Source organism: Mixophyes fleayi, chromosome 2, assembly GCF_038048845.1.
Source record: "Mixophyes fleayi isolate aMixFle1 chromosome 2, aMixFle1.hap1, whole genome shotgun sequence".
Lineage (NCBI taxonomy): Eukaryota > Metazoa > Chordata > Amphibia > Anura > Limnodynastidae > Mixophyes > Mixophyes fleayi.
In genome coordinates, this window is record NC_134403.1 from 36,118,069 (window position 1) to 36,144,281 (window position 26,213).

Sequence of the window (26,213 nt, forward strand, 5' to 3'; positions counted from 1 at the left end):
TTATAAAAACAGAAAAGATAGTGGGAAGGGGACCCAAGTAGAAAGTCCATGTGTAGTGTTACTGCTTCCATTATAGGCTATCTGATTTTTTTTATTCAGTTTTTTTAACAATAAAAAATGAATGAAAGACCCAGAAAATAAATCCTGAGTCCCAAATCTTTAAAAGAACACTTTACAAAGTCTCACAGCAAATGTATCACTGCAACATAACACCTTAAACTGCACATAATGACATTATACAAATCTGTTTTCAGAATTCCAGCTTGATCCATCAGAAGGTGTCTCCTCCTACAGAGCGACACGGGTCGCCTATCTTGTCATTCATCATCCTGGAACAATTCAACGCTCTGCGCCTGCTGCAGAGTATCCACCAGTCTCTGGCAGCTCTCAGTAAAGTTATCAGAGGAACGTCATTGCTGACCTCTGAAGTACAGGGACTAGCAAGTGCTTTATTAGAACAGAAGGTAAGGTAATGAAACCGTGTTTATAAACAAAAGGATGATAGCATTCAATTTAATGAGTTTCATGTGGTTTATTTTCATTGCTGGATATATGATTAAACCCAATTCCAAGAATATTATAGTTGGCATTGTTATGAGGATCAAACTGACCGATTGAAGTGACACTAAGGGGTATAATTACTAAACTGCGGGTTTGAAAAAGTGGAGATGTTGCCTATAGCAACCAAACAGATTCTAGCTTTCATTATGTAGAATGTACTAAATAAATGACAGCTATAATCTGATTGGTTGCTATAAGCAACATCTCCACTTTTTCAAACCCGCAGTTTAGTAAATCTAGCCCTAAATGTTTTCATAAAATGTCACTCATGACCATATAAAAGCTGTAGGTCACAAAATGCTGAACTAGGCTGCAGGCAGTGCTTCAAAGAAATGATGCTGTTACCACTGTCCAATTTTCCATGATGACCTCACTTTCTCACTGTTTATGGCGGGGTAATTTATCTCACTGTATAAATATCTCTGCAATACTAATGAACGCCTTGGTCTTAATCTCCTAATTCCAGCATCCTTTTACTTTTAAGGTACATTTGACTAGGTTCAGAGCACCTATAGTATTTATTCTTCATTCATTCTTCGTCTGTATTACAAAAGCAGGGAAGAGCGGAGAACAAGCCATAGCCAATAAAAGAATTAGAATTTTCATAGTAGCACATTATATTTCAGAAGATGCTTTTCTTATGGGAAGCACTCGTGATCTTATAACAATAGCATTTATGGTATGTAGTCAGCATGAGACCATGTTAATACATGGTGACACTCCCAATGTACAATAGCCTCAGTCCTCCTCTTTCGTTATGTGCTGGACAGAAAATGTGGCAGTTTTGTCTGTTTGTTTTTGTTCTACTGTTGAGTAATGCCGGGAGGTTGGTTACACACTGGAGGCAGCCAGTGTATAACCAAGCACCACCATTTCTCCTTGGTGGTGTTTTTTGCTTCCTCCAACCTTCTGCTCTTCTGAAGAAATGTCTGATACACACTTACCTGCTCTTCCCGGTTCCCCCATCTTGTAGAGTGACCGGAGTGGGGCGATCTGTATCATCAGGCTGGTTATGATAACAAGATTCACATAATCCATAATCCATGCCAGAATCCCCATTCCCCACCCCAAACTGCACACTCCGCAGCAAAGCTTACCAGATGGTCACATCCCCCATGCTTGTCCCCTGGACCTCCCCTCTAGGACGGGCTAAATAGCAAGCAAGGACGATCTGATAAGAAAGTAAAGTATTTTTATATTTCTAAGGGGAGCAATGCAATCAGAGGTTGGGGAATGTTTAGTACACACATAGGAAAGGCCCTAGAGAGACAAAGAACAATGATGATGCTTTTTAACCATTGTTCGTGGTAGACACTGTCACAGCTTTTGTGTGTGTATGTGTGTGTATATATATATATATATTGTAACAAAAGGAGGCATTTAGCTGGCAATATACAGAGAAAGCAGGGAAGTAGAGTAAAACATTTGTGCAGTAATGCACCTAGAGTGAAGACTTGTGTATGAAAAGCAATAGTTTAAATTTGGTTAAACTTACATGATCTGAAATCCTTTCTCTCAGCAAACAGACAGGGCGTGTCTGGTTGTGCAAACAGAGGCAGTGATGGGTGTTTTCTTTTAAAGAGAAGGTGGGTGTGTCACCTGTCCATCAAGCTAAGGCTGGGGGAGGAGCATCATGTATAAAAGCTTGTTTGTTTCATTTGTTCAGGGAGACCAACGCTGGGATAGCTGGCTGGTCCTGAGAGAGAGCTGGTCTATGTATAGCTAGCGTTTAGGGTCTCCATGATTGCTGTGCAAGTATACGGTGTCAAAATATTTACCATCCTGATAATAAAGCACCATAAAAAGGAAGAAGTTGTTCGCGTGTGCTTCTGCAGTAGCGGGCTCTTGCCACAATATATATATATATATATATATATATATATATATATATATATAATATATATATCGATACATACAGATACACATACATGCCTTCCAGGAGACACCCGAATTTTGGGTAGGCCTTTCTCCTGGATACTAGAAGTGATTGATAGAAGGTGTATATGTCCCAGGTTTCTGTCCTATGTGTTTTAAAACCCCAGAGAGATTGTTTGTATTTGGTGAAAGATCTTCCCAAATATTCTTTCGGATGCACGAAGAGCCAGTGTAGGGTCCCTGGGGTTATGAATGGAGAGAGAAGGGCGGCTCCATTCATTAGGATCATTTCTGGTCTTCCAACTTGCCAGACACTTGCTGGCTAATTATTGAGCTGCACCTGTGAGGTGTAGTTAACAGACTGTGAGGCTGTTCCCTCAGGCGCTCACTAGGGAACAGGTCAGAGGCCAGCTGAGAAATATTGCTATTATTACCTGTAAGATCTATTATTTGTGTGTGTGTGTGTGTGTGTGTGGGACACAAGGTCCTTCCACCTTAGAGAGGGAAGTCTTTATTATATTAGTTAGAGCCGCACAGGCTTTGATTTATCATATGTTTTGCTTATTTTAGACTACTAAATAAATCTAGCTGAGGCTGCTGGTACTGAGGCAATGGACTGGTGTGCTAGTACTTGGCTGCTGCATTGGAAGTGCTGCCATTTACCCCAGGAGATGGCACCCTATGTAGTATATTAATAATGACTAAGATGTCTTATGTGACATAAGACAATATACCAATACACTTATTTGTTAGGTATACAGAGTTAAGAAAGGCTGGCATGAAGACTGTAATTCTCTATAATGTATTATATTATGCATGTTTTTATATTCGCATCAATTATTGAAGCTCGCTGCCAGGTTAAATGCAGGAAATAGTTCATAGTATAATTAAATGCTGGCAATCTCCTTTTCAGATTGTAAGTCTTGCTTTTCATTCCCCAGATAAATCTTCTCCTTTATAGTAAATATAAATGTTTCTGAGCATGTTCCCTAAACTGGGCTGATATAATATGTATCTGCTATTGCCAGGCTAGTAAAAGGGAAGAATGAAGCCGTAAATAGCTTGATGACTTTTAATGACCCAATATATCGCATTGTTTACAGACATTCCAATCTCACACAACTCTGTCAAGTACAAAATGATTATCTAACTACATAGCATTAGCACGATGATGGGACAGACACAAGTTATGTTTATGCATAAAGAATGATGATAGTGAAATGATGGCATATAGTCATAGGATAGATCTGTGGCATGAAAAATTGTTTTTGTTGTTTTCTTTTTTTAACAATGGAAAACTTTACTTTTTGGATTATTTCTAAATTGAACCACTTCATCCCCAACTAGCAGAATGGGGAGAGGCTGATGTCTGTGGCCAGCGACCAGGCGATACTCCGGCTGCGCTGCTTGGATGAGAATGTGGCATCTGAGCGCTGCTGGCAGTTGTGTGTCTATTATAGTTGATTGAGTGACTGTGGCAGCTGTTCAGTGACCTGGTAAAAAAAAACAACGAATAATGCAAAATGCTGAGATTTAAATTGGGTGGGTGGGTTCTCCTCAACACGAGGGGTTTGGTAACTCCCTAACTGGAGGTTAGGGAATTAATAGGGAAAGCCCAAGCAAGCGGACATGTCACCTACACACAGAGCAACGTTGGTTTGGTTAGTGCGCCTGACAATGAAGGAGTTTAGGGGGAGAGAAGGGCAGCTTCAAACGCGCTAGGCAAGTAGGATACATTTTAATGACCTTTCCTGTAGAATGTACAGTGTATAATTAACAATGTTGTCTTTTTCATGTTCATTTCTGATAGTGTCCTCTTGCTTGGCAAAACAAATGGGAAGGGCCTGAAGACCCTTTGCAGTACCTCAGAGGACTGGTATCCCGAACGGTGGCCATTCAGGTAAAAATATAGAGCTTATAAGTATGTATGTTTATCAGCATACAGTATAAATGCTATGAATAAAACTGTAATACAAATAACATTGTAATAGAGAAAATGGATCTTTTGTGTTATCTGAAATATGATGATCAGCGGGTCATCTGAGCAGTGAGGCCTAGTGATCATTATATGTATGTGGTGTGCTCTTACTAAGCTGTGATTTAGTTCTGGGAATCACCATCGCAGGGGTTAATTTTACGTTTTGCAGTAAAACAATGGACAGAATAGATGCTTTGCATGTTGAAGCAGTTGGCATGAAGTGTGGGACTCCTGTCTGGGGTATCTCCTTGTTACCAGGACATTAAATTTCCTCCAGCAGTGGAATTAGCACCTGTTATACTGCATCTACCATTCTTTTATACTTTATATATTGGCAGATCAGCAGGGAATAGTATAGAATAGTGTATACAGGACATATTGGGTGATCAAGCTAACAAATATAAGCTAATTTGCACAGGTCAGAATAGACACAATAAAGTGCTGTGGAAAATGAGGAGCGGTGAAACCTACTGATCTATGTCTAAATAGTAAAGAGGGGGCAGGTAGGATAGTGAGAGGAGAGAACAAGGGGCAGTGTGAAGTACTGTTAACTGGGATGCATTTACCATTCTTGCTATATAAAGTGGCTGATTTGGATTCCTCACGACCCCTTTAACTGTTACTTGTGATTTCAATTGAATAATTACTACTAAATATGTCATACGGCGGAATCCTTTTTTTTATTACATAATTGGTTACAATTGCAATCTAGGGGACCTTTTTGTGAACCTATATCTGACAATGGGCTACTACTCCACAAACATAGGGCTGAGAGGTTGTATCGGAGGCGAATTTATGGGCAATCTGCATGCCTTATTCTTAAAGCACCAATCCCATGAAACCATTAGATGTGTTTATTTTTTAACCTAAATCACCATGGCAGGTTATAAGCAAGATGTTGGAATTGACCATTTTTCATTGGTTTGTTTCTTCAGACTTATATTAATGATTTATAATGCTGCACAGAGTCATAGACTACTATGTCAACCACAGTCACATGACCCATAATGTATTGATCGGAGAGGCTTTGGAATGCCCCTATAAGCTTTATCTGCTTTGTGTGCTGTAAAATCCCCTGTCCCTCCTCCCCCCCCCCCTCTGAATTCACATGACTTGCTGACAGGGCTGCCAAGAGGAATTCAGGGCCCCGGTTCAACAAATTAATGGGGCCCCCCTTATAGTCGAGTATGCTTAAAAAAATTGCGCCACCGTAAGGCGTCATTTTTTTGAGGTGTGGTCATGCATTTGGGGGCGTGGCAAATGAGCCATTGGGGCGTGGCTAACACATCAAAATCACTAGGCTCTCAATTCGCCCGAGCATCACATATGTCCAAACACTCCTGACTTTCAGGACATCTAGCACCACAGTGTAGTATAGAAACAATGCAGTGTGTACACAAAGAGTTCAGTCTTGGCTTGCACCTTACATTGGGCACAACACTCACCAAAAATTTACATTGTCTCTACTAGAATCACAACATTTCACATACTGTCCTGCTCTCTCCTACCTGTTCTTCTCACTTTCACCACCTGTGGCTGCAGGTTTCTTTAGTTGCGGCTTGTCTGGATCCTGGAATGTTGGGGGCCCTATTTGGAATTATCTAAATGTATCCATTTTTTCCCAAACATTTAGATAATTCCAAACAACCCTGGCGTTAAATCAATACCATCCACGATTAATAATTAGGCCTTCCTCCAGCTCCAATATTACAATAATGTGCCCCTTCATCATCGCCATGCCTTATGATCACACTGCGCCCTCCATGCTGCTTTTGCCCCCTTCACCTGGCTCCACTTCATCACACTATACTATGCTGCTCCCCCCCCTTTTTCAATCCCACTGTGCCATGCCTCCCCCCCCTATTTAACCTCACTGTACCCCCCTCATTCTTTAACCCCACTGTGCCATGTTGACCCCCCGTTTTTTAACCCCACTGTGCCATGCTGACCCACCGTTTTTTAACCCCACTGTGCCATGCTGCCCCTGTTTTTTAACCCCTCTGTGCTATGCCGCCCCCATTTTCTAACCCCACTGTGCCAAGCCCCCCTCATTTTTTAACCCCTCTGTGTCATGCTGCCCCCCCGTTTTTTAACCCCTCTGTGCCCCCCCTCATTTTTTAACCCCTCTGTGCCATGCCACCCCTCATTTTTTAACCCCTCTGTCATGCTGCTCCCCCCCCATTTTTTAACCCCTCTGTGCCCCCCCTCATTTTTTAACCCCTCTGTGTCATGCTCCCCCCCCCGTTTTTAACCCCTCTGTGCCACCCTCATTTTTTAACCCTCTGTGCCCCCCTCATTTTTTAACCCCCCTGTCATGCTGCCCCCCCATTTTTTAACCCCTCTGTGTAATGCTGCCCCCCTCATTTTTTAAACCCTCTGTGCTCCCCCCCCCCCTCCTCCGTTTTCCTCCCTTCACTTACCTTTTCTTCTCTCATCTTTCTTGGTCTTCTCTGCTGCTCTGTGCTCCATTGCTCCAGACTGACTGAATGCTGGGTGTGACATGATGACATCACACCCGGCATTCAGACAGTCTGAATGGAGCACAGAGCAGCAGAGAGGAGGATGCCGGCGGCGCGATCACGTGAGTATGTTTTTTTTTTCTTGTTTTTTTTTTAACTACCCTGCCCCCCCCCACCAACGAAAATAAATATTTAGTTCCAGTATTTAAAGATACTTCAAATGTAAAATCACAGCAATATGCATGGTATACTTATGGATCGGTAAAATATATAGAAGACTATTTATGCTGTTTATTAGCTATAAGTCCAGTTAAGCAGCTAATAATGAATAAATATATGTGACACACTCCTTTTTATTTACACTGTAACCATTTTTCAGTTAGGTCAAAAATTATCGATGTGTATTTGGAGCATAATCAAATTCTAAACCAATTTTATAAGAGAATTTAGAAAGATTATAAAATATTATTGCCTAATACTTGAAAACAATTGTATCTTTCTGTGTGTGGGCAGATTGAATCATCATAATTAACTCTCTTCCTTTCTTCTTTAAAAGTTCAAGGTACGTTCATTTAATTGACAATAACAATATTTGTTAGACTGTGGTTAACTAAAATCCTTTTCATATTGAGAGATAGGGTTTTGCAGAAAATAGAAAATATATGCTCTGTTGTTATGCAGCTAAATGCAAAACTAAAACACTTCTATATACATTGGGCCTGAGTCATTAAGGAGAGAAAAGCAAAAAAAAAAAAGAGTACATTTGTACCTGGACAAACAATGTTACATTGCAAGGGGTGCAGATTAGTTTATTATTTTGCACACAAGTTAAATACTGGCTGTTTGTTCATCCAGCATCTGGGGCGGATCTAGATTTTTGTTTTGGGAGGGGGGGGGCGTTTATAGATTAATCCTGAACCCCCCCTCTCTGGTACAGACTCCTCCCCCTCTCCAGACCCGTCTGCTAAAAGCCCTGTATTAATGTATTTTAGGATACAAGTCGATCCAGGTTGTTTTTTTGCTTCTATAGCTGTAAAATCACAGCAATAAGAGTAACAAATAACAGATACGTATGCCTCATCATCACACTACTGCCCCCATTTTCATCACACTGCTGCCCCCATTTTCATCACACTGCTGCCCCCATTTTCATCACACTGCTGCTCCCTTCATCACACTGCTGCTCCCTTCATCACACTGCTGCTCCCTTCATCACACTGCTACCCCCATTTTCATCACACTGCTGCCCCCATTTTCAACACACTACTGCCCCCATTTTCATCACACTGCTGCCCCCATTTTCATCACACTGCTGCCCCCATTTTCATCACACTGCTGCTCCCTTCATCACACTGCTGCTCCCTTCATCACACTGCTGCTCCCTTCATCACACTGCTACCCCCATTTTCATCACACTGCTGCCCCCATTTTCAACACACTACTGCTCCCATTTTCATCACACTACTGCCCCCATTTTCATCACACTACTGCCCCCATTTTCATCACACTACTGCCCCCATTTTTATCACACTACTGCCCCCATTTTCAACACACTACTGCTCCCATTTTCATCACACTACTGCCCCCATTTTCATCACACTGCTACCCCCATTTTCATCACACTGCTGCCCCCATTTTCAACACACTACTGCCCCCATTTTCATCACACTACTGCCCCCATTTTTATCACACTACTGCCCCCATTTTCAACACACTACTGCTCCCATTTTCATCACACTACTGCCCCCATTTTCATCACACTACTGCCCCCATTTTCATCACACTACTGCCCCCATTTTCATCACATTACTGCCCCCATTTTCAACACACTACTGCCCCCATTTTCATCACACTGCTGCCCCTATTTTCATCACACTGCCGCCCCCATTTTCATCACACTGCTGTTCCCTTCATCACACTACTGTTCCCTTCATCACACTACTGTTCCCTTCATCACACTGCTGTTCCCTTCATCACACTACTGTTCCCTTCATCACACTGCTGTTCCCTTCATCACACTGCTGCCCTATTTATATCACACTGCTGCCCTATTTATATCACACTGCTGCCATATTTTCATCACACTGCTGCCCTGTTTTCATCACACTGCTGCTCCCTTCATCACACTGCTGCCCCCTTCATCACACTGCTGTTCCCTTCATCACACTGCTGTTCCCTTCATTACACTGGTGTTCCCTTCATCACACTGCTGTTCCCTTCATCACACTGCTGTTCCCTTCATCACACTGCTGTTCCCTTCATCACACTGCTGTTCCCTTCATCACACTGCTGTTCCCTTCATCACACTGCTGTTCCCTTCATCACACTGCTGCCCCCTTCATCACACTGCTGCCCCCTTCATCACACTGCTGTTCCCTTCATCACACTGCTGCCCCCTTCATCACACTGCTGCCCCCTTCATCACACTGCTGCCCCCTTCATCACACTGCTGTTCCCTTCATCACACTGCTGTTCCCTTCATCACACTGCTGTTCCCTTCATCACACTGCTGTTCCCTTCATCACACTGCTGCCCCCTTCATCACACTGCTGCCCCCTTCATCACACTGCTGCCCCCTTCATCACACTGCTGCCCCCTTCATCACACTGCTGCCCCCTTCATCACACTGCTGCTCCCTTCATCACACAGCTGTTCCCTTCATCACACTGCTGTTCCCTTCATCACACTGCTGTTCCCTTCATCACACTGCTGTGCTCTTCATCACACTGCTCCCACCAGCACCAGGGATATTTTTCCTGTGTACCATAAGTGTTTATATGGTCTTATTGTAAACAGAATATCACTTTGTATTATACAGTGTCACACACCTTCTCACTGATGGATTACATTATTTCACTGTAGCTGTATTATGTTCATTATTGAATGGGAAAGAAAATCTATATTCCAAGAAAATTATTTTGATATTGTTTCCCAATGGGGTTATTCTTTTGGTGGAGAACAAAATTGGTAAATGTATAGCAGAACCACTGACAAAAATGTATTGCTTATTGTTAGCAACCACAGAGATTATATTTATCAGATATTTTACATTATTTCCACTGCTACTATATTGATGAATTTAACATATGTATTTCAATACCAGTTTATCAGTAAAAGTATTAGGACAAAGGAAAAGGTAATATCTTTTGGCCAGATATAGTACCTATATAATAATTCCCCTATATGTTTCTTGTTAGAAGGATTTCCTTTACAATAAAGAAAGGGAATAGTATCCTCTGGCCACTTCCATTATCATACTGATAACTGGTGGTGTTATTTTGTAACTTGAATTGTTCATCATCATCATCTTCATTTATTTATATAGCGCCAGCAAATTCTGTAGTGCTTTACAATTGGGAACACACATTAATAAGGCAATACTGGGTAATACATATAGACAGAGGGGTAAGAGGGCCCTGCTCGCAAGCTTACAATCTATGGGACAATGGGAATTTGATACACAAGGGCATGTGCTACATCATATGTGTGTGCACCAGGCAGGGTGATGCTATCTGGGCACCAGGCAGGGAGCTGTTTTTTGTGGGCACCAGGCAGTGTGATGCTATGTGTTGGCACCAGGCAGGGTGATGCAATGTGTGGGCACCAGGCAGGGTGATGCAATGTGTGGGCACCAGGCAGGGTGATGCTATGTGTGGGCACCAGACAGGGAACTATTCTGTGTGTGCACCAGGCAGGGTGATGCTATGTGTGCACCAGACAGAGTGATGTTACATATGGGCACCAGGCAGTCTGATGGTATGTGTGAGCACCAAGCAGTGTGATGGTATGTGTGGGCACAAGGCACTGTGATGCTATGCGTGGGCACCAGGCAGTCTGATGGTATGTGTGAGCACCAAGCAGTATGATTGTATGTGTGGGCACCAGGCAGTGTGATGGTATGTGTGGGCACCAGGCAGGGTGATGCAATGTGTGGGCACCAGGCAGGGTGATGCTATGTGTGGACACCAGACAGGGAGCTATTCTGTGTGTGCACCAGGCAGGGTGATGCTATGTGTGCACCAGACAGAGTGATGTTACATATGGGCACCAGGCAGAGTGATGGTATGTGTGAGCACCAAGCAGTGTGATGGTATGTGTGGGCACTAGGCAGTCTGATGATATGTGTGAGCACCAAGCAGTGTGATGGTATGTGTGGGCACCAGGCAGTGTGATGGTATGTGTGGGCACTAGGCACTGTGATGCTATGTGTGGGCACCAGGCAGTCTGATGGTATGTGTGAGCACCAAGCAGTGTGATGCTATGTGTGGGCACTAGGCACTGTGATGCTATGTGTGGGCACCAGGCAGTCTGATGGTATGTGTGGGCACCAGGCAGTGTGATGGTATGTGTGGGCACCAGGCAGGGAGCTGTTATGTGTGTGCACAAGGCAGTGTGATGGTATGTGTGAGCACCAAGCAGTGTGATGGTATGTGTGGGCACCAGGCAGTGTGATGGTATGTGTGGGCACCAGGCAGTGTGATGGTATGTGTGGGCACCAGGCAGTGTGATGGTATGTGTGGGCACCAGGCAGTGTGATGGTATGTATGGGCACCAGGCAGGGAGCTGTTATGTGTGTGCACAAGGCAGTGTGATGGTATGTGTGGGCACCAGGCAGTCTGATGGTATGTGTAGGCACCAAGCAGTGTGATGGTATGTGTGGGCACCAGGCAGTGTGATGGTTTGTGTGGGCACTAGGCACTGTGATGCTATGTGTGAGCACCAAGCAGTGTGATGGTATGTGTGGGCACCAAGCAGTGTGATGGTATGTGTGGGCACCAGGCAGTGTGATGGTATGTGTGGGCACCAGGCAGTGTGATGGTATGTGTGGGCACCAGGCAGTGTGATGGTATGTGTGGGCACCAGGCAGGGAGCTGTTATGTGTATGCACAAGGCACTGTGATGGTATGTGTGGGCACCAGGCAGTGTGATGGTATGTGTGGGCACCAGGCAGGGAGCTGTTATGTGTATGCACAAGGCACTGTGATGGTATGTGTGGGCACCAGGCAGGGTGATGTTATGTGTGTGCACAAGGCTGGGCGAAGTTATGTGTGGGCACCAGACAGGGAGCTGTTCATCGAATATTCCTGCAGCATGTTATAGGAGCTTGTATTGTATATTATTGTGCTCCTGCAAAATAAATTCCTATATTATCTGCTATACTATAGTGTGTCACTTCACAGATGTGATATAAAACTGAAAAACTGACCTCTAATAGATCTATAGAGGGTTTCAGAATGACATCATTTCCGGTATGGTGGTACTTCCGGTTTGCGGGTCTGTTCCATTCCACATCAGTTCAGTAAAACCAGCTGCCTCCTATAAGATGGGAGTGAGGCAGTGTGCTGGGGGGCCCCCAATTCACCCCCCCCCACCCGTATCCACTCTAGCATACACATACTTACTAGCTTTACTTTTACATTGAAATTTAAAGTTAATCTAGGATCAAGTCCTACCCCAACTATAAATATGTCCCCACATTTTAAATTTACTTCCCCTTCTAATGCAACATGGATTTGCCCAGTTGCATAGTTGCCATTGTGTATGACCAAGGATATGACTTTACCCACCACCACTATCTTGATTGGAAACATACTACATGCTCTTTTGAGCACAAGTTTCTGTGTGATTTACACACTGTAATCACACTGTGGGGCTATTTTATATTATTTGACAGAAATTTACTGTTTCACTGTATTTTACTTTATTGTTATTGATAGTAATAATAATATTTTTATTGATTAGAAGGTGGACCTTTACATCTTTAATGAATCAATATACGGTATATATATAATATATTGATTCATTAAAAAATAATATATAATCTGTAAACATTGCTATTTTAGATTTACTATAGGTTTGGCGCTGGTGTTATTTTCTATACTGTGCACGGTACTATAGGTCAGCAAACTCTTCATTACCAGCTGCTGCCTAATTTGATATATTTTGCGCGCCTACTCTTTTGTTGGTTTTTAAGACATACCGGCAGAAGATCAGAAATCGAGAGGAAATATAGAATGTTTTCTCCAAAGTAAGAGAGGTAGATTTATCATACCTTCTAAAAAGGAAAAGTGGAGGTGTTTCCAATAACAACCAATCAGATTCTAGGTATCATTTATCTAGTGCATTGTAGGAAATGATAGCCAGAATCTGATTGGTTGCTATTGGTAACACCTCCACTTTTCCTTTTTAGAAGGGTTGACCCGGCACTGAGTCATACCTGAAACATTGGCATTTGTACCATACATTATTATTTTGTATCTGGCAGCTGAAAATATGTTGTGTCCTCCAAAGACGATTACATATATTTCTTGACATTTTGCTATGTAAGCTTCCATGATGAAGATGTTGTTCCCTCGATGCCAGTAGGCGAAGATACAGCTCATGTATCTGACCAGATGGCTAATTGCCTGTTTGATACAATACATTACATACATCTGTGATTAAAAGTAAACAAAAAAATAATTATATATTAGATTTTATATTTATTATATTTTAATAGCTGTATTCTGTATTAGTGTCATAATCCAAATCATTCCTTTATTCCTAGCTATGCCTCACCTTGAAGCCTCATGTCAATACTCTCTTCCCAAACAAACACACCACCATTACCTGTCTGTAGTAAACGTATAAAGAGGTCCTATCATGTCAAGCAGCATAAAGAATGGATTTTATTTTAGTGCAGAAAAATATTTGGTGTGTATTATATTATTTATTTATTCCCTTCATCAAACCCTGTTCTCTGAGGCTGCTTGTAGAGAAGAATTCCTGAGCAAGTGGAATAACTCCACCTATATCAACTTGCAGCAAGCAGAATGAATAACAAACTATAATTCCTTTGTTACTTAATGCAATCAGTGCTCATAGGCAGTAAGCTCGGGTTATGTTGTTACATAGTTTTCATTTTGTTTCTCAAAATTAGCATTATTAACTGTAAATACAACAATACAAAGAAAATAAGAAATGTGTAAGAGGTTTCATCTGAGAGAATTAGGTAATTAACATAGCAGAGAATTGTACAAGCAACAAAATATATTTCCATTCTCCGGAAATGTTCCTGCGAGTTTCTTACAATGCAGCATTTAATTAACATGGATATGACAAAGCCATGAAATGCCCCTAGAGCGAAGGGTGAAACGCGTGGCCCGAAGGGCTGCACTGCTGTGATTGAGGTTGTTGCATTCATTTTCTCTTCCTGCATAACGTAGGAAGACATTTAATTATTGGAGATTATAGTGTACACATAATAAGCAGGATGTAGATTTGTCAGTCTTGTATATCCTTTGTATGTATAAATGCAGCACTTGGAATAGGTTTCCATTACTGGATGTACTGTGCTTCTACTGTGTAAAATTACATTTTTACGGGGTACAAATACAAATCTATAAATGCCAAAGGTAAGCAGTAAATTTACAATTTAATGGAAACAATGTATCTACAATTGTAAGATATAAAAATATCAGAAGCCACCAAGATCCATGGGCATATAAAGCATAAGGTTGCAGCCAGGTGCCTTTATACATGTCCAAGGTGACTCCTAATATCCATTTTAGTTTCCATTAGGGGTGCAATATTCCTGGATACAGATGATACAGGTTTAATTTGAAACAAAGCAAGTTGTGCGAGGGGATCCTGGTGTCCTGGTGTTTCACTTTCACTGACCGTTATACATTCCAGTATGGAACACTTTACATATCAGTCATGTGACACTAGTGACATCACTGCTCACCAAACATAAGTTGTATTACTCTAGTGCCTACTCTAATATACCCGGATTTATTACATGATTTTATACATATATTAATCATGTCATTTGTGTAATTGTCTCAAATAGATTTGAACTGAAAATAAGTGTTCGTTCCATTCATTGATACAGTCTGAGAGCTGCAGAGCATACTTGCCCATTACGGGAGACTTCCGCATTTCTCCCGGAGAATAGGCAACCTTTCCCTTGAGATGTGAGCCATGATGGTGCATTTTGCTGTGAATCACATAATCATAGAGCGTAATTGTGCAGCAGGGGGGGCAGAAGGTGATGACACGAATAGTGCTTTCACAGCCCTTCCACTTGCTTCTTGAATTTCCTCCAAAATATCCTGTAGGCAGCATGCTGCAGAGCCAGATCTAACACAAAATCTGAATATTTAAATAGGAAAAGTGACACATTCTCTTTAGTACCTAGAGGGGGTTTGTAGAGTCCTTCTAATCCTTCCCCCCAATATCCATTAAATGAATTCACTATGTACAAGTTGAATACATAAGCTACTTTCTCAGACATGTTTGTTCAGCCCACAATCAGGCGGCAGTGTGCCTACATTAGGTACACATGAAGTTATAAGAAACTATCAGTAATAGAACCTGTGCATGTTGCAGCCACTGTTATTACCAAATAAGATACTTTACAAACCCTCCGATGGGATGTTACACTCTTACACCAGGGAAAATAAAACAGTTATGCTAATTACGACCTTTCAAACCACCATGTTCCATGTTTTTTCCAACTAATAGAAGACCTTTGTTTACATTTTTCAATCATTCTGCAATGGAAGTCAATCGGTGAAAACCTTTATTCTGTTTCTGTTATTTTGTGTAACAGCCAGGGAAATTAGAATGAGACACCGTCCCTACAGTCTGTATTACCATTTGTCTTTAATGGAAACACGTCCAGCGCTGAAAGCTAATGCTGTTCTATTACCACAAATCCATGTAAAGTTTGGGCTGATCCTGTAGTCATTTAGTTCCAGACAACATTGAGTCTGCTATAAACACACCTGTATGTAGAAGACATGTGTGCCTTGTATAGTGACATAGCTAGAGGAGATCAGAGAAAACATACAGCAAGCCTGTTGATCAATAGAGCATATAGAGCTATTGTTAAAGGACTGGTAAATTGACAGGACAATTCCACTTTTATACACTTCCCCATATAAAATGATGCTATCCTGAAATATGTATTTAAAAGTTCCAATATTTTTGCAGAACATGAGAAATATAACATTGTATTTACAGCATACTTGCTTACTCTCCCGGAATTTCCAGGAGGCTTCCGAATTTCAAGGAGTCCTCCCGGGCTCTGAAGAGTAGGCAACCCTCCCGAATCCTTGTGACGGGGGAAAGGAAGGGGTGACGTTGTTACATCACCATAGCCCCAACCCTACTATAAAATGCAGAAATTCATGGCATGAATAGCGGGGGGGCTAGGGCTTAATGCCTCGATTGCGTAATTAAGTCCCGCCCCCTACTATTCACTGTCGGGAATTTCTGCATTTTATAGTCGGGGTGGCGCTATGGTAACCTCCTGTTACATGACCTGCCCTCCGGGATCTGATTTAAAATGTTGAAAAGTATGATTTACATTATACAAGCTATTGCTATCTGATATCAGTAATCCAGACACCAAAGCTCTGGATTCTCAGGTAATAGCCCAAATGTGGCAATTAATGCCACTCTTGGGGTCCCGTAATAACTAATTATTGTTTATCTATGTACCACAAATCTTATTACTCAGCGCTGTACAGAGAATATGGAATCCTTCACATCAGTCCCTGCCCAATTGGAGCATTCATTCTAAATTCCATACCACACACACACTCATAGGGGTATATCTACTAAACTGTGGGTTTAAAAAAGTGGAGATGTTGCCTATAGCAACCAATCAGATTCTAGCTTTCATTTATTTAGTGCATTCTAGAGAATGACATAATCAGGTGCATTGCAGTAACTGGTCGGCATTATCCCAGAATGCTTTGACGCTCATAAACAATAAAATTGGGTTTGCAATCTACCTGCATTTTCTGTGCTTGGAAATAACACTTTTTGCCCTTAAAAGTTAGATTTGTTCTTTCTTTAAATGAGGCTTTCAGCTGACCTCTGTCTCTTGTGAACGTCTCTCTATCATTCTTCTTTTCAAAAACTGTTTATTACAAAATTCAGTTTTTGGTTTCACAAAAATGCCAGCTCTGCTTTCTAGCTATAAAAAGATTTGGCCGGATTTTGTCCGTGTTCCTCTATTTAACTCAGCTGGTGTATCCACAGTTTTACCACAAGCAGATCATAAATCAGACATTCCACGTTTGTGTTTAAATGTTGTCTGACCACAGCCATCTTTATGAGGTCTACAGACTATAATCACAATGCCTTTCATCTCGCTGCCTGCTCTCTACCATATTCTACTGCTGTGCTATTATCATAGCAGAGACTCCCAAAATAAAGCAAAGACAATGCTGTAATCCTGAGTGGTACAAGAAAGGGGGAAAAGTTGGGAGTGGACTTCCTATGAGAAGTTATTTGCAAAAATTGAGTTATCTTAACAAATTTGGCTCAAAAAACTATGTGCCACCTATACGTTTAAACTAGAGATGTTCACTGACCCCCGTGGTTTGGTTTTGGTTTTGGATCTGGATTAACTTCGTGTTTTGGCAAAACCGCCCTCGCGTGTTTTGGTTTTGGATCCCTATTTTTTTTTTCCACAATCACATAATTGCCTCTTTTTTGTTCCTACATTATTATCAACCTCAATAACATTAATTTCCAGTCATTTCCAGTAAATTTTTGTCAAGTGACAAGAACACTGCTACCTCTCCTTTTTCTGTGTGAGCAATGGTACTGGAGACTGGAGAGTGACAAGAACACTGCTACCCCTCCTGTTTCTGTGTGAGCAGTGGCACTGAGCAATGGCACTGGAGAGTGACAAGAACACTGCTACCCCTCCTGTTTCTGTGTGAGCAGTGGCACTGAGCAATGGCACTGGAGAGTGACAAGAATACTGCTACCTATATTTCTGTGTGAGCAGTGGAACTGAGCAATGTCACTGGAGAGTGACAAGAACACTGCTACCCATATTTCTGTGTGAGCAATGGTACTGAGCAACGTGACTGGAGAGTGACAAGAACACTGCTTCCCCTGTTTCTGTGTGAGCAATGGTACTGAGCAATGTCACTGGAGACTGGAGAGTGACAAGAACACTTCTTCCCCTGTTTCTGTGTGAGCAATGGTACTGAGCAATGTCACTGGAGAGTGACAAGAACACTGCTTCCCCTGTTTCTGTGTGAGCAATGGTACTGAGCAATGTCACTGGAGAGTGACAAGAACACTGCTTCCCCTGTTTCTGTGTGAGTAATGGCACTGGATCTCCTGGGGAGGGAGGTACTTATGGAATCCAAAACCCGCGCGATCTGACAATGCAACAATGAATTTTTGCCTCGATTCAGATCCGAGGACATGTGAAAGTACCGAGCCGGCTCGTTAGCCTACTCGCATCCCCTACGTTCAGGTGGGCTCGGTTTTCAGAAAACAAAGCCCGAGCATCTCTAATTTAAACACACATTACCTAAACAAATCCCTTAATACATATGGTACAACTATAATTTGTTACAGCCATATAGTATATTTTTCAAAACTACATGGCTGGGCCACTTTAACTTGATATCCTCTGCAATATCTGTATTTCTGTATGTTCCCACGTAAAGGTTAGCTGGTACAGTGTGTTGGAGCAAGTCAATAGTTTGATATGTTCATCTCCCTGAAGAGTAGCAATTTCCTTGTGCCCCTGATCATCCCTTTGTGCTGTAAAATTAGCCAGAAGTAAAATTCTTCATCATCTGAAGCAAGACAGTGTTATCTTAATGCTCCAGAGATGTTATATATCAATGCGAATAAAGAGAGGCATTTGTTGCCATGGCAATCATGGTCTCGTATGCATTTTTTACCAAACAGCTAACACCAGTTAATGTAATGTTTTACATCGCTGTCTATAGATCGGCATTTAAATGAAGAGCATTTACAAAGTACTTGAAGACGGTGATTAGACTCCTGAAGGAAGTTAATGATATTCTCATTTCACTTGTGACGGGGGGTCACTTATTACAAAAGTTAAATTGGATACAGTCATTTTGAAGCATGGACTAGATTTGCAGACTGCAGAAATCAATCAGTACAGTTGGTCTTAGCGTCTCCGTAGCCAGCCAATTTAGATTCAGAGACATGTGCGAGAGTTTCCTAGTGAGGAGAGGACGTGGTCATGTGGGCTATGCATCTTGTAAATGTAAGAATCAATTCTGCCTCTAAGTTATCCTACGAGATGTAGAATAACAACTGAAATGTGAAACAAAAATTCTGTCTAACCTATCTGCTTTGGTGTCCTGTACCAAACAAATGCTTAAATAATAATTAAATTTAGGGAGAGATGCACGTCATCATAAGGTTAACTGAAATATTGATTTATTTATTTTTAATTATTTTTTTAAATTTAATTCACTGAACATCTGAACGTGTCCAAAATTTCATTCTGTAACAAAAAGTACAGATAATACAACAACAATTGAGCATTGATGATAATAGCAGCAATAAGAAGCAGACCAAATCATTTTCGTGGGCAAGGGTCCAACTTTGACTTCAACAAAAATATTTATATTTTCTGCATATTATAACTTTGCAAGTTATGAATTTAATATAGTTTCCAACTGTCCCTACTTTCTAAGGACTGTCCAACATTTTAAACAATTGTCCCTGCAAACATCCTACTTTTCTTGTATTGACCAGTTGCACAGTATATTACCCTCTCTCTGTATATGAGATGCACTTCTCTATATCTTTTCTTGTTCCGTTAATAATATTTATGGAATAACAATATTTCAATTAAACAGAATGACACCATAACCTCAGCAAATGAAGCTGTCACTATTGTCATGACAGGGTTGTAGTAACCAATGACCTAGACTATGCCATGTGTGGCATGCTTACAAGCATCTGCCCTGCAGCAAAGTGTCCCTGGATAGTATTTTAAAAATCTGGACAACTATGCACTTATCTTCATATTTTAATATTCATATTTTGGATGCAGGGAGGATAGCAGACACCTGTACGCTCGTGTTTTGCTTTTACCACTATGACTAACGTAGTTGTGAGTGGGGAATTATGTTTCTTCAGGTGTTCATTTTTGGTTGGAATAACAAAAGTTCTACCTCATTCCAAAAGGCTACTTACCTGGCATCCAGCTTTTACGAGATTCAAAAGAGACCTCGTGTACTGCGGATGTCTGACATCACTGCTGGTTCCTGCTTATTACTGTTGCCCGGTGGTAGTCATTACAGCGATTAACGAAGCCCCGACAACACTTATCCAGACAAGATCATCGAGAAGTTCTGATTGCCGACATACTGGTAATCTTGACAGTTTGAAAAACTGACATCCAACAATTGTGAGCCATCAACAACCCGGCATCACAGATGAACGTTACTTTCAAGGGCGACTCTATTATTCCTGCTGTTAAGGGGGCAATGCAAAGAGGTGCCGGCTGTAAAATGTTTTTGTTTTTTTTACAATTGCTTGTACATTGCACAGGTGGCGCCTCCTTGCATTGTCCCCTTAACAGCAGGGATAATAGTGTCGCCCTTGAAAGTGACGTCCATCTGTGATGCCGGGTTGTTGATGGTTCGCAGTTGTTGGAGGTCAGTTTTTCAAACTGTCGAGATTACCAGTATGCGACAATCGGAGCTTCGCAATGACCATGTTGGTCGTAAGTGTTGTTGGGGTTTTGTTAATCACACTTCAGTAGCCAACCCCTGCCGGCTATCTGAAAAGTGACCGGGGCATCCGGAGGGGGAGAGAGCCAACAATGTTTTCATTACTCCAGCAGACCCAGGAGGTTCACTTGTGGGTGGAATTATCTACTATATAAAAGCCTAGTGGCGTGTGTTAGTCTGTGTGTGTGTGGGAAAAAAAACCAAGCTGCAGCGCCACCTGCTGGGCGCAGTTATACACTGACCTACTAAATTCTTAGTGTGTGTGGGAAAAAAAACCTCCAATAGGGCTGAAATTTGGTATACTAAGATGTTTTTAATTTGTTAATTTAATTTGTTAATTGTTAAAAGTGTTTATAAAGATTTTAAAAAATATATATATATTTCTTGAAGGAGAAGTGACAGTTGGGAGTGGTTGGTGGTTTCCGGGGGTGACAGTGGGGAGTGGTTGGTGGTTGCCGGGGGTGACAGTTGGGAGTGGTTGGTGGTTGCCGGGGGTGACAGTGGGGAGTGGTTGGTGGTTGCCGTGGGTGACAGAGCGAGAGGAGTGTGATACTCAGGACCGCTGAGAGAGATCCCTGTGTCTGGATAGACATCTGGATAGATGTGGCGATAAAGATGAAGGATGAGGTGATGGAGAAAAATGATGAGGGGGTGACATGTGGACAAAACCACGTTAAAAACGGGTGCTTGCTTCTGGAAGTAACGCTCTTCCCCTGAGGAGGCCTGGGCTAGGCCCAAATGCATGACAAGAACCTTTTTAACACCTTAAGTAGCTTGATTTGACTAGAATGCATGAGTATCATGCACGGGTTAACTTGTCCTTTAATAATGACCTTGGCTGTACATAATGCTCAATCTAGTTCTGTAGCTTGTTTATTTGAAAATGTGATTTTGTTAAATCCAGCCTTCGATAGGCATAAGGGAGCCTGAAACTGGTTGGGTAGAACACATTTGCACCAGAACTGGCTCTTTTACAGCCTATTTCATGCAAACACACAGGGATTCTGATTGACACACTATTGACTCCACTTAGAATCATTTAAATTAAATAAACAATACATACAATTAGGGGAAAATATACACATATATAAACCTGTAGTTGTGATTTATTATGTAAAATTGAAAAAACAGAATTGTGAAATCAACTTGTTGAGGTTTTTTTTTTTAGCAATATGTATGTTTGTGCAAAATAACACATTTTACTTAAACCACATATTAATATTGCAGACCATTGGGGAAGGACAAAGTAAGATTTTGTAGCTATGTAACAAAAAATAGTATTTCATGGAGAAATTTGTATCGAATGTGCCAAAACCATAAGATATGTGTTTTTGTACAGCAGAACGTGGGAAATGTTTGTGATGTTGACCTCATTGAGCTGGTTATCATTAAATATATTTTGGTGAGTTTGAAAAGAATACCATTAATTTGACACTGTGGTCTGTGTGGAATGTTTCAGAGTCAGCTTGGCACCCACAGGCATATTTTCATAATTTTTGGGAAAGATGTGGGGGTCGTTAAAGTTTAAGTGCAATCAGGTGGTTAATATGTTTTCATGGAGAAAAACAAATATTCTTGTTACAAATAAAATATTGTAATATGCTGATAAATAACAGCATAATAGCCAATTTCTCCCACCTAAAAGGAGTCCCTGCGTAAGACCTATTTTCAGTTCACCTAAGAACCTGGAGGTGGAAGGACTGTATTGTGTGCTTGGAGATGATTCAAGTATTGCTTGGTGCTTAAAGTATTTGTGTCTGCCAATGAGGTAGACCTTCATACATGTGAGGTCTCCAGCCCTGACAGCTCATTTAAATATCTCATTTCATAAAATTATTAGAGATGTGCGCTCACCCTCGTTTTTTGGTTTAGAAACCAGTGTCTGTTCTAAACCACATTGGTATTTCAGCTTTGCTACCAGTTTTGCAAAAAAAAGCAAAAGGTTTTGGATCTGAGTTTAATTAATAATTGTGAAAAATAGGTAAAATTATGTCATTTTAAGCTGTTTGTGCCCCAATATTATTATTTATAGCACTACCATTAATTTCCAGTCTATTTTCTGATTCCTTCACAACTGTCCCAATTTTCACCAATTTTGACAAAAGTATGTAGAGAGCTGGCTGGCTAAAATTAGTGACAGAGCAGTGGCACAAATATATGGCAGTTTAATAAAATATACACTCCATAGACTAAGAGACACAATAAATGATCTGGCAGCCATGCTAAAAAAAGCACTTTAGAGATCATAAGTACCTTCTTTCATTTTTCAAGGTGCGATTCAGGAGAGAAGGAACATGCATTCTGCCTTTTAGAAATCATCTAGGCAAAAATTGATTTCATTAAGACCTCTGAGTCTATGCAACTGTCGCTCTTTGTCATTGAGCACTTTCTTTTTGATGCAGCTAAAATTATGTTTTACATGGAAAGAAAAATTTATGGTGGCCAAAAAATATTACTCTGACTAAGGAATTCATGGCTCCAGAAAAACAGGTGACTTGTGGAATGAGGGCTTAAATTCTCACAGGATGTATTCTTAGTTGACAACATCATAGACCAAGCTCGGTCTGTAAAACCTGATCTGTAGAAACAGATGATCCAGGACTCATGTAGATGAAGTCATAATCAGAGAGAGTAATATTTTAGAAGTCACTCAGAGATGGGATCCACTCACTGCATTGTTAAAGACTGAAGCTGTGGAGGCATACATCAAATTAGTAATGACATATGAAGCTCTGTATTTTCTCAATTGTATAATTGCTTCACAGAGAAGCCAAGAAAGAACAAGGGGATTACTTTTATGATACCTCTCTACTCTCTTACCTGCTTCATAATCAAGAAAGAACATAACAGAGCATCCATCAAAGACACTTATGCTCCAGAAACAGCAGCGTTCATTGGATGGACAGTGGTAGAATTAATACAGTTAGACATTGATAAAATTAAATAGTTGGAATGCACCTATAATAAAAAATGCACACTAGTAGAGATTTAGGGAAGTAAATAGATACCCAATTGTAATGTGTAATGTAATTTAATGGCGCTATATAAATAAATTTAGATGATGATCGACAAAGGTGGAGTGCACCCACAATAAAAAACTTGAAAGAGTAGGCATACAATAAATGTGGAATGTAGCAGAGCATCCATCATAGGCACTTATGCTACAGAAACAGGCAGCGTTCATTGGATGGAGAGTGGTACAATTAGTACATTAGAGATTGATAAAACTAAATAGACAAAGGTGGCCTGCACCTTCATCTGTTTTATTTACTATACACTTATTGGTTTTACTATAAGTGTGTTTTATGGTATCTGTAAGGTTGAATAGAAGTTAGTATGTGCAGTAATGCTGCCCTTGTGAATCAAACAAGGGTACTTGTCACTCATAAATATTTGCAAGTATATAAATGTCATGTATATCAATATGGAATGTATATAAATATGGAATGTATAAATAATACATACAGCGGGTGAAATAAGTATTGAACACATCAACATTTTTCTCAGTAAATATATATTTAATGTGGCTATTGTAATGAAATTTACACCAAATGTCAGCAACAACCCTTGCAATCCACACATGCAAAGAAATCAAACCATAGATGTCCATAAATTAAGTTTTGTGTAATAATGTGAAATGACACAGGGAAAAAGTATTGAACACATTAAGAAAGGGAGGTGAAAAAAGCATGGAAAGCCAAGACACCAGCTGAAATCTATCAGTAATTAGAAAGCAATACTGCCATCTGGTTAAGCCACAACTGATGTCCTATAAAATGTATCTGATTACAAAGGTGTCACACAAGAAACATCTCATGATCGCAGAGAGCAGAGAGCTCGCATGATCACAAAGAGCTCTCTCAATGCCTTCGCTACCTTATTGTTGCAAAACATACTAATGGCATTGGTTACAAAAGGATCTCTAAACTGCTGAATGTTCCAGTGACCAATGTTGGGGCCATAATATGGAAGTGGAAAGAATATCATTTCACCATAAACCGGCCACTACCAGGTGCACCTTGCATGATTTCTGACAGAGAATTGAAAAAAATTATTAATAATTTTTTTGCATGTGTGGATTGCAAGGGTTGTTGCTGACATTTGGTGTAAATTCCATTACAATAGCCACATTAAATATATATTTACTGAGAAAAATGTTCAATACTTGTTTCACCCGCTGTATATGTCATATTAGTGAAGTATAACAAAATATGTAAACCAGACAGTTCAGATTGGGCAATAGTTGGCTTTCCCAGAGTATGTTTAACTCGCATTAATGCAGATTTGGTTGCCAAAAATCTGTCTTGACTAGTCCACATTATGAGAAATTAAGAGACAGAAATTGGCATATTGTTTATTCAACCAGCAAACAGTTGACAGCACTAGTAACATGCTGAAAACAGTTAGGCATTGCAATGAGTTACAAAAAGCCCCCCAGAGAGGGAATTTTGGTGGAAGAATGTACTACAACGAAGGTTTTAGAAGAGTCTTGGGGAAAAGTGAAATAGCCAAAATCATGCAAGATGGCATTGTCACCCAACCATATGTTGAAAAGGAGATACACATAGGTTAACAAACCAAGCACTCTAGTGACAGGCACTACCCCTTTTGTGGCTTAAGTGCTTAATTTGTTTGGGCCCCCACAAAAGCCAACATTTTGGTTGTTGATTGTTCAACTGGAGATTAAATATGGATGTTAACAAATCATAAATGGGCATTTGGAACAGTGGTCATCTTCTTCAATGGTAACCAATCATCATCCTCATCACTGATGTCATGATCATCCTAATCACACATTATTAATTCATCCCCACTGGAATCTGCATATTCTGTATGTATTTGGCGGCAACAACAGTATTCTTCATACAATTTGTATTTCATTTTGATGAACACCAGTTTTTCTACATTTTTGGAAAGGAGTCTTCGACGATCACTCACAATGTTCCAGGTTCTCCCCCTCAGCAGCAGCAGCAGTAGTGTGCAAGGATGTGTCTTGGGAATCATGGATTGCATTCAGGGAGTTATTTGGAATTTGATAATTGGATGCTGGATTATGTATCAATGAGGAGGATGATGAAGGTGTTGACACCAGTGAGGATTCCAAGTGTCTATCTATTCAGCTGGTAGCTGATGCTGGGCTGCTTGCTACTATACACAATTTGCCACATTTGAAAACACGACTTGAATGACCTTGCTGCAAATTACGTAGCAGGGAGGAAGTGCCTAGATGTTCAGCGTCCCTGCCTCTACTTATTTTGACCTGACAAAGGCTACAAATGTTGTCTGAGTTTGGATAAAAATATTTTCAAACACAAGATCTTCCAAACACATATGATCTTATGCCCATGATAAGGCGCTTATCATGGGCATCTGCCGGTGGTACTGGCAGCTGCCTTACTTCAACACAATCATCATCATCTTCCTCATTATCTCGTCCATGTACAACACATTCATTTCCAGATCCACAATTATCGCCCTCATCCTCTTGCACATTTGCAACTTCATAGTAGCCTTTCTATGGGTAAATAATCATCAACACTAATGCTACTACTACTACCCATCTACTCACATTTCCAAATGATTAAAGCCTTTTGAAAATAAGCTGCTCTATTATTACAGTGTCTGAATCTGAAAACCTCACATATAGCACTCATGGATACCCTCCTTAGGCTGCCCTTAGGATTTTGTGAGTGTCCAAGTTGTTCTTCAACCTCAGTGTTACCTTCAGGCACTCATTTGGCTGTTTTGGAGGTGTCCGTAACAGACGTATACTCTGAGCAACGGGGTGGTGCATGAGAAGTTGAGGAAGATGCACAATCG

General features: G+C 40.8%; 1 protein-coding gene across 1 annotated transcript in view; it reads left to right on the top strand.

Annotated features, from left to right (window-relative positions):
• The window catches only part of DYNC2H1 (dynein cytoplasmic 2 heavy chain 1), a 350,876-nt gene that overhangs the window by 281,406 nt on the left and 43,257 nt on the right, over positions 1-26,213 (top strand). The window contains exons 86-87 of the mRNA XM_075198801.1: positions 255-464; positions 4,247-4,336. Of these exons, the coding sequence (XP_075054902.1) occupies positions 255-464; positions 4,247-4,336 (300 nt within the window). The remainder of the gene's footprint in view (positions 1-254; positions 465-4,246; positions 4,337-26,213) is intronic.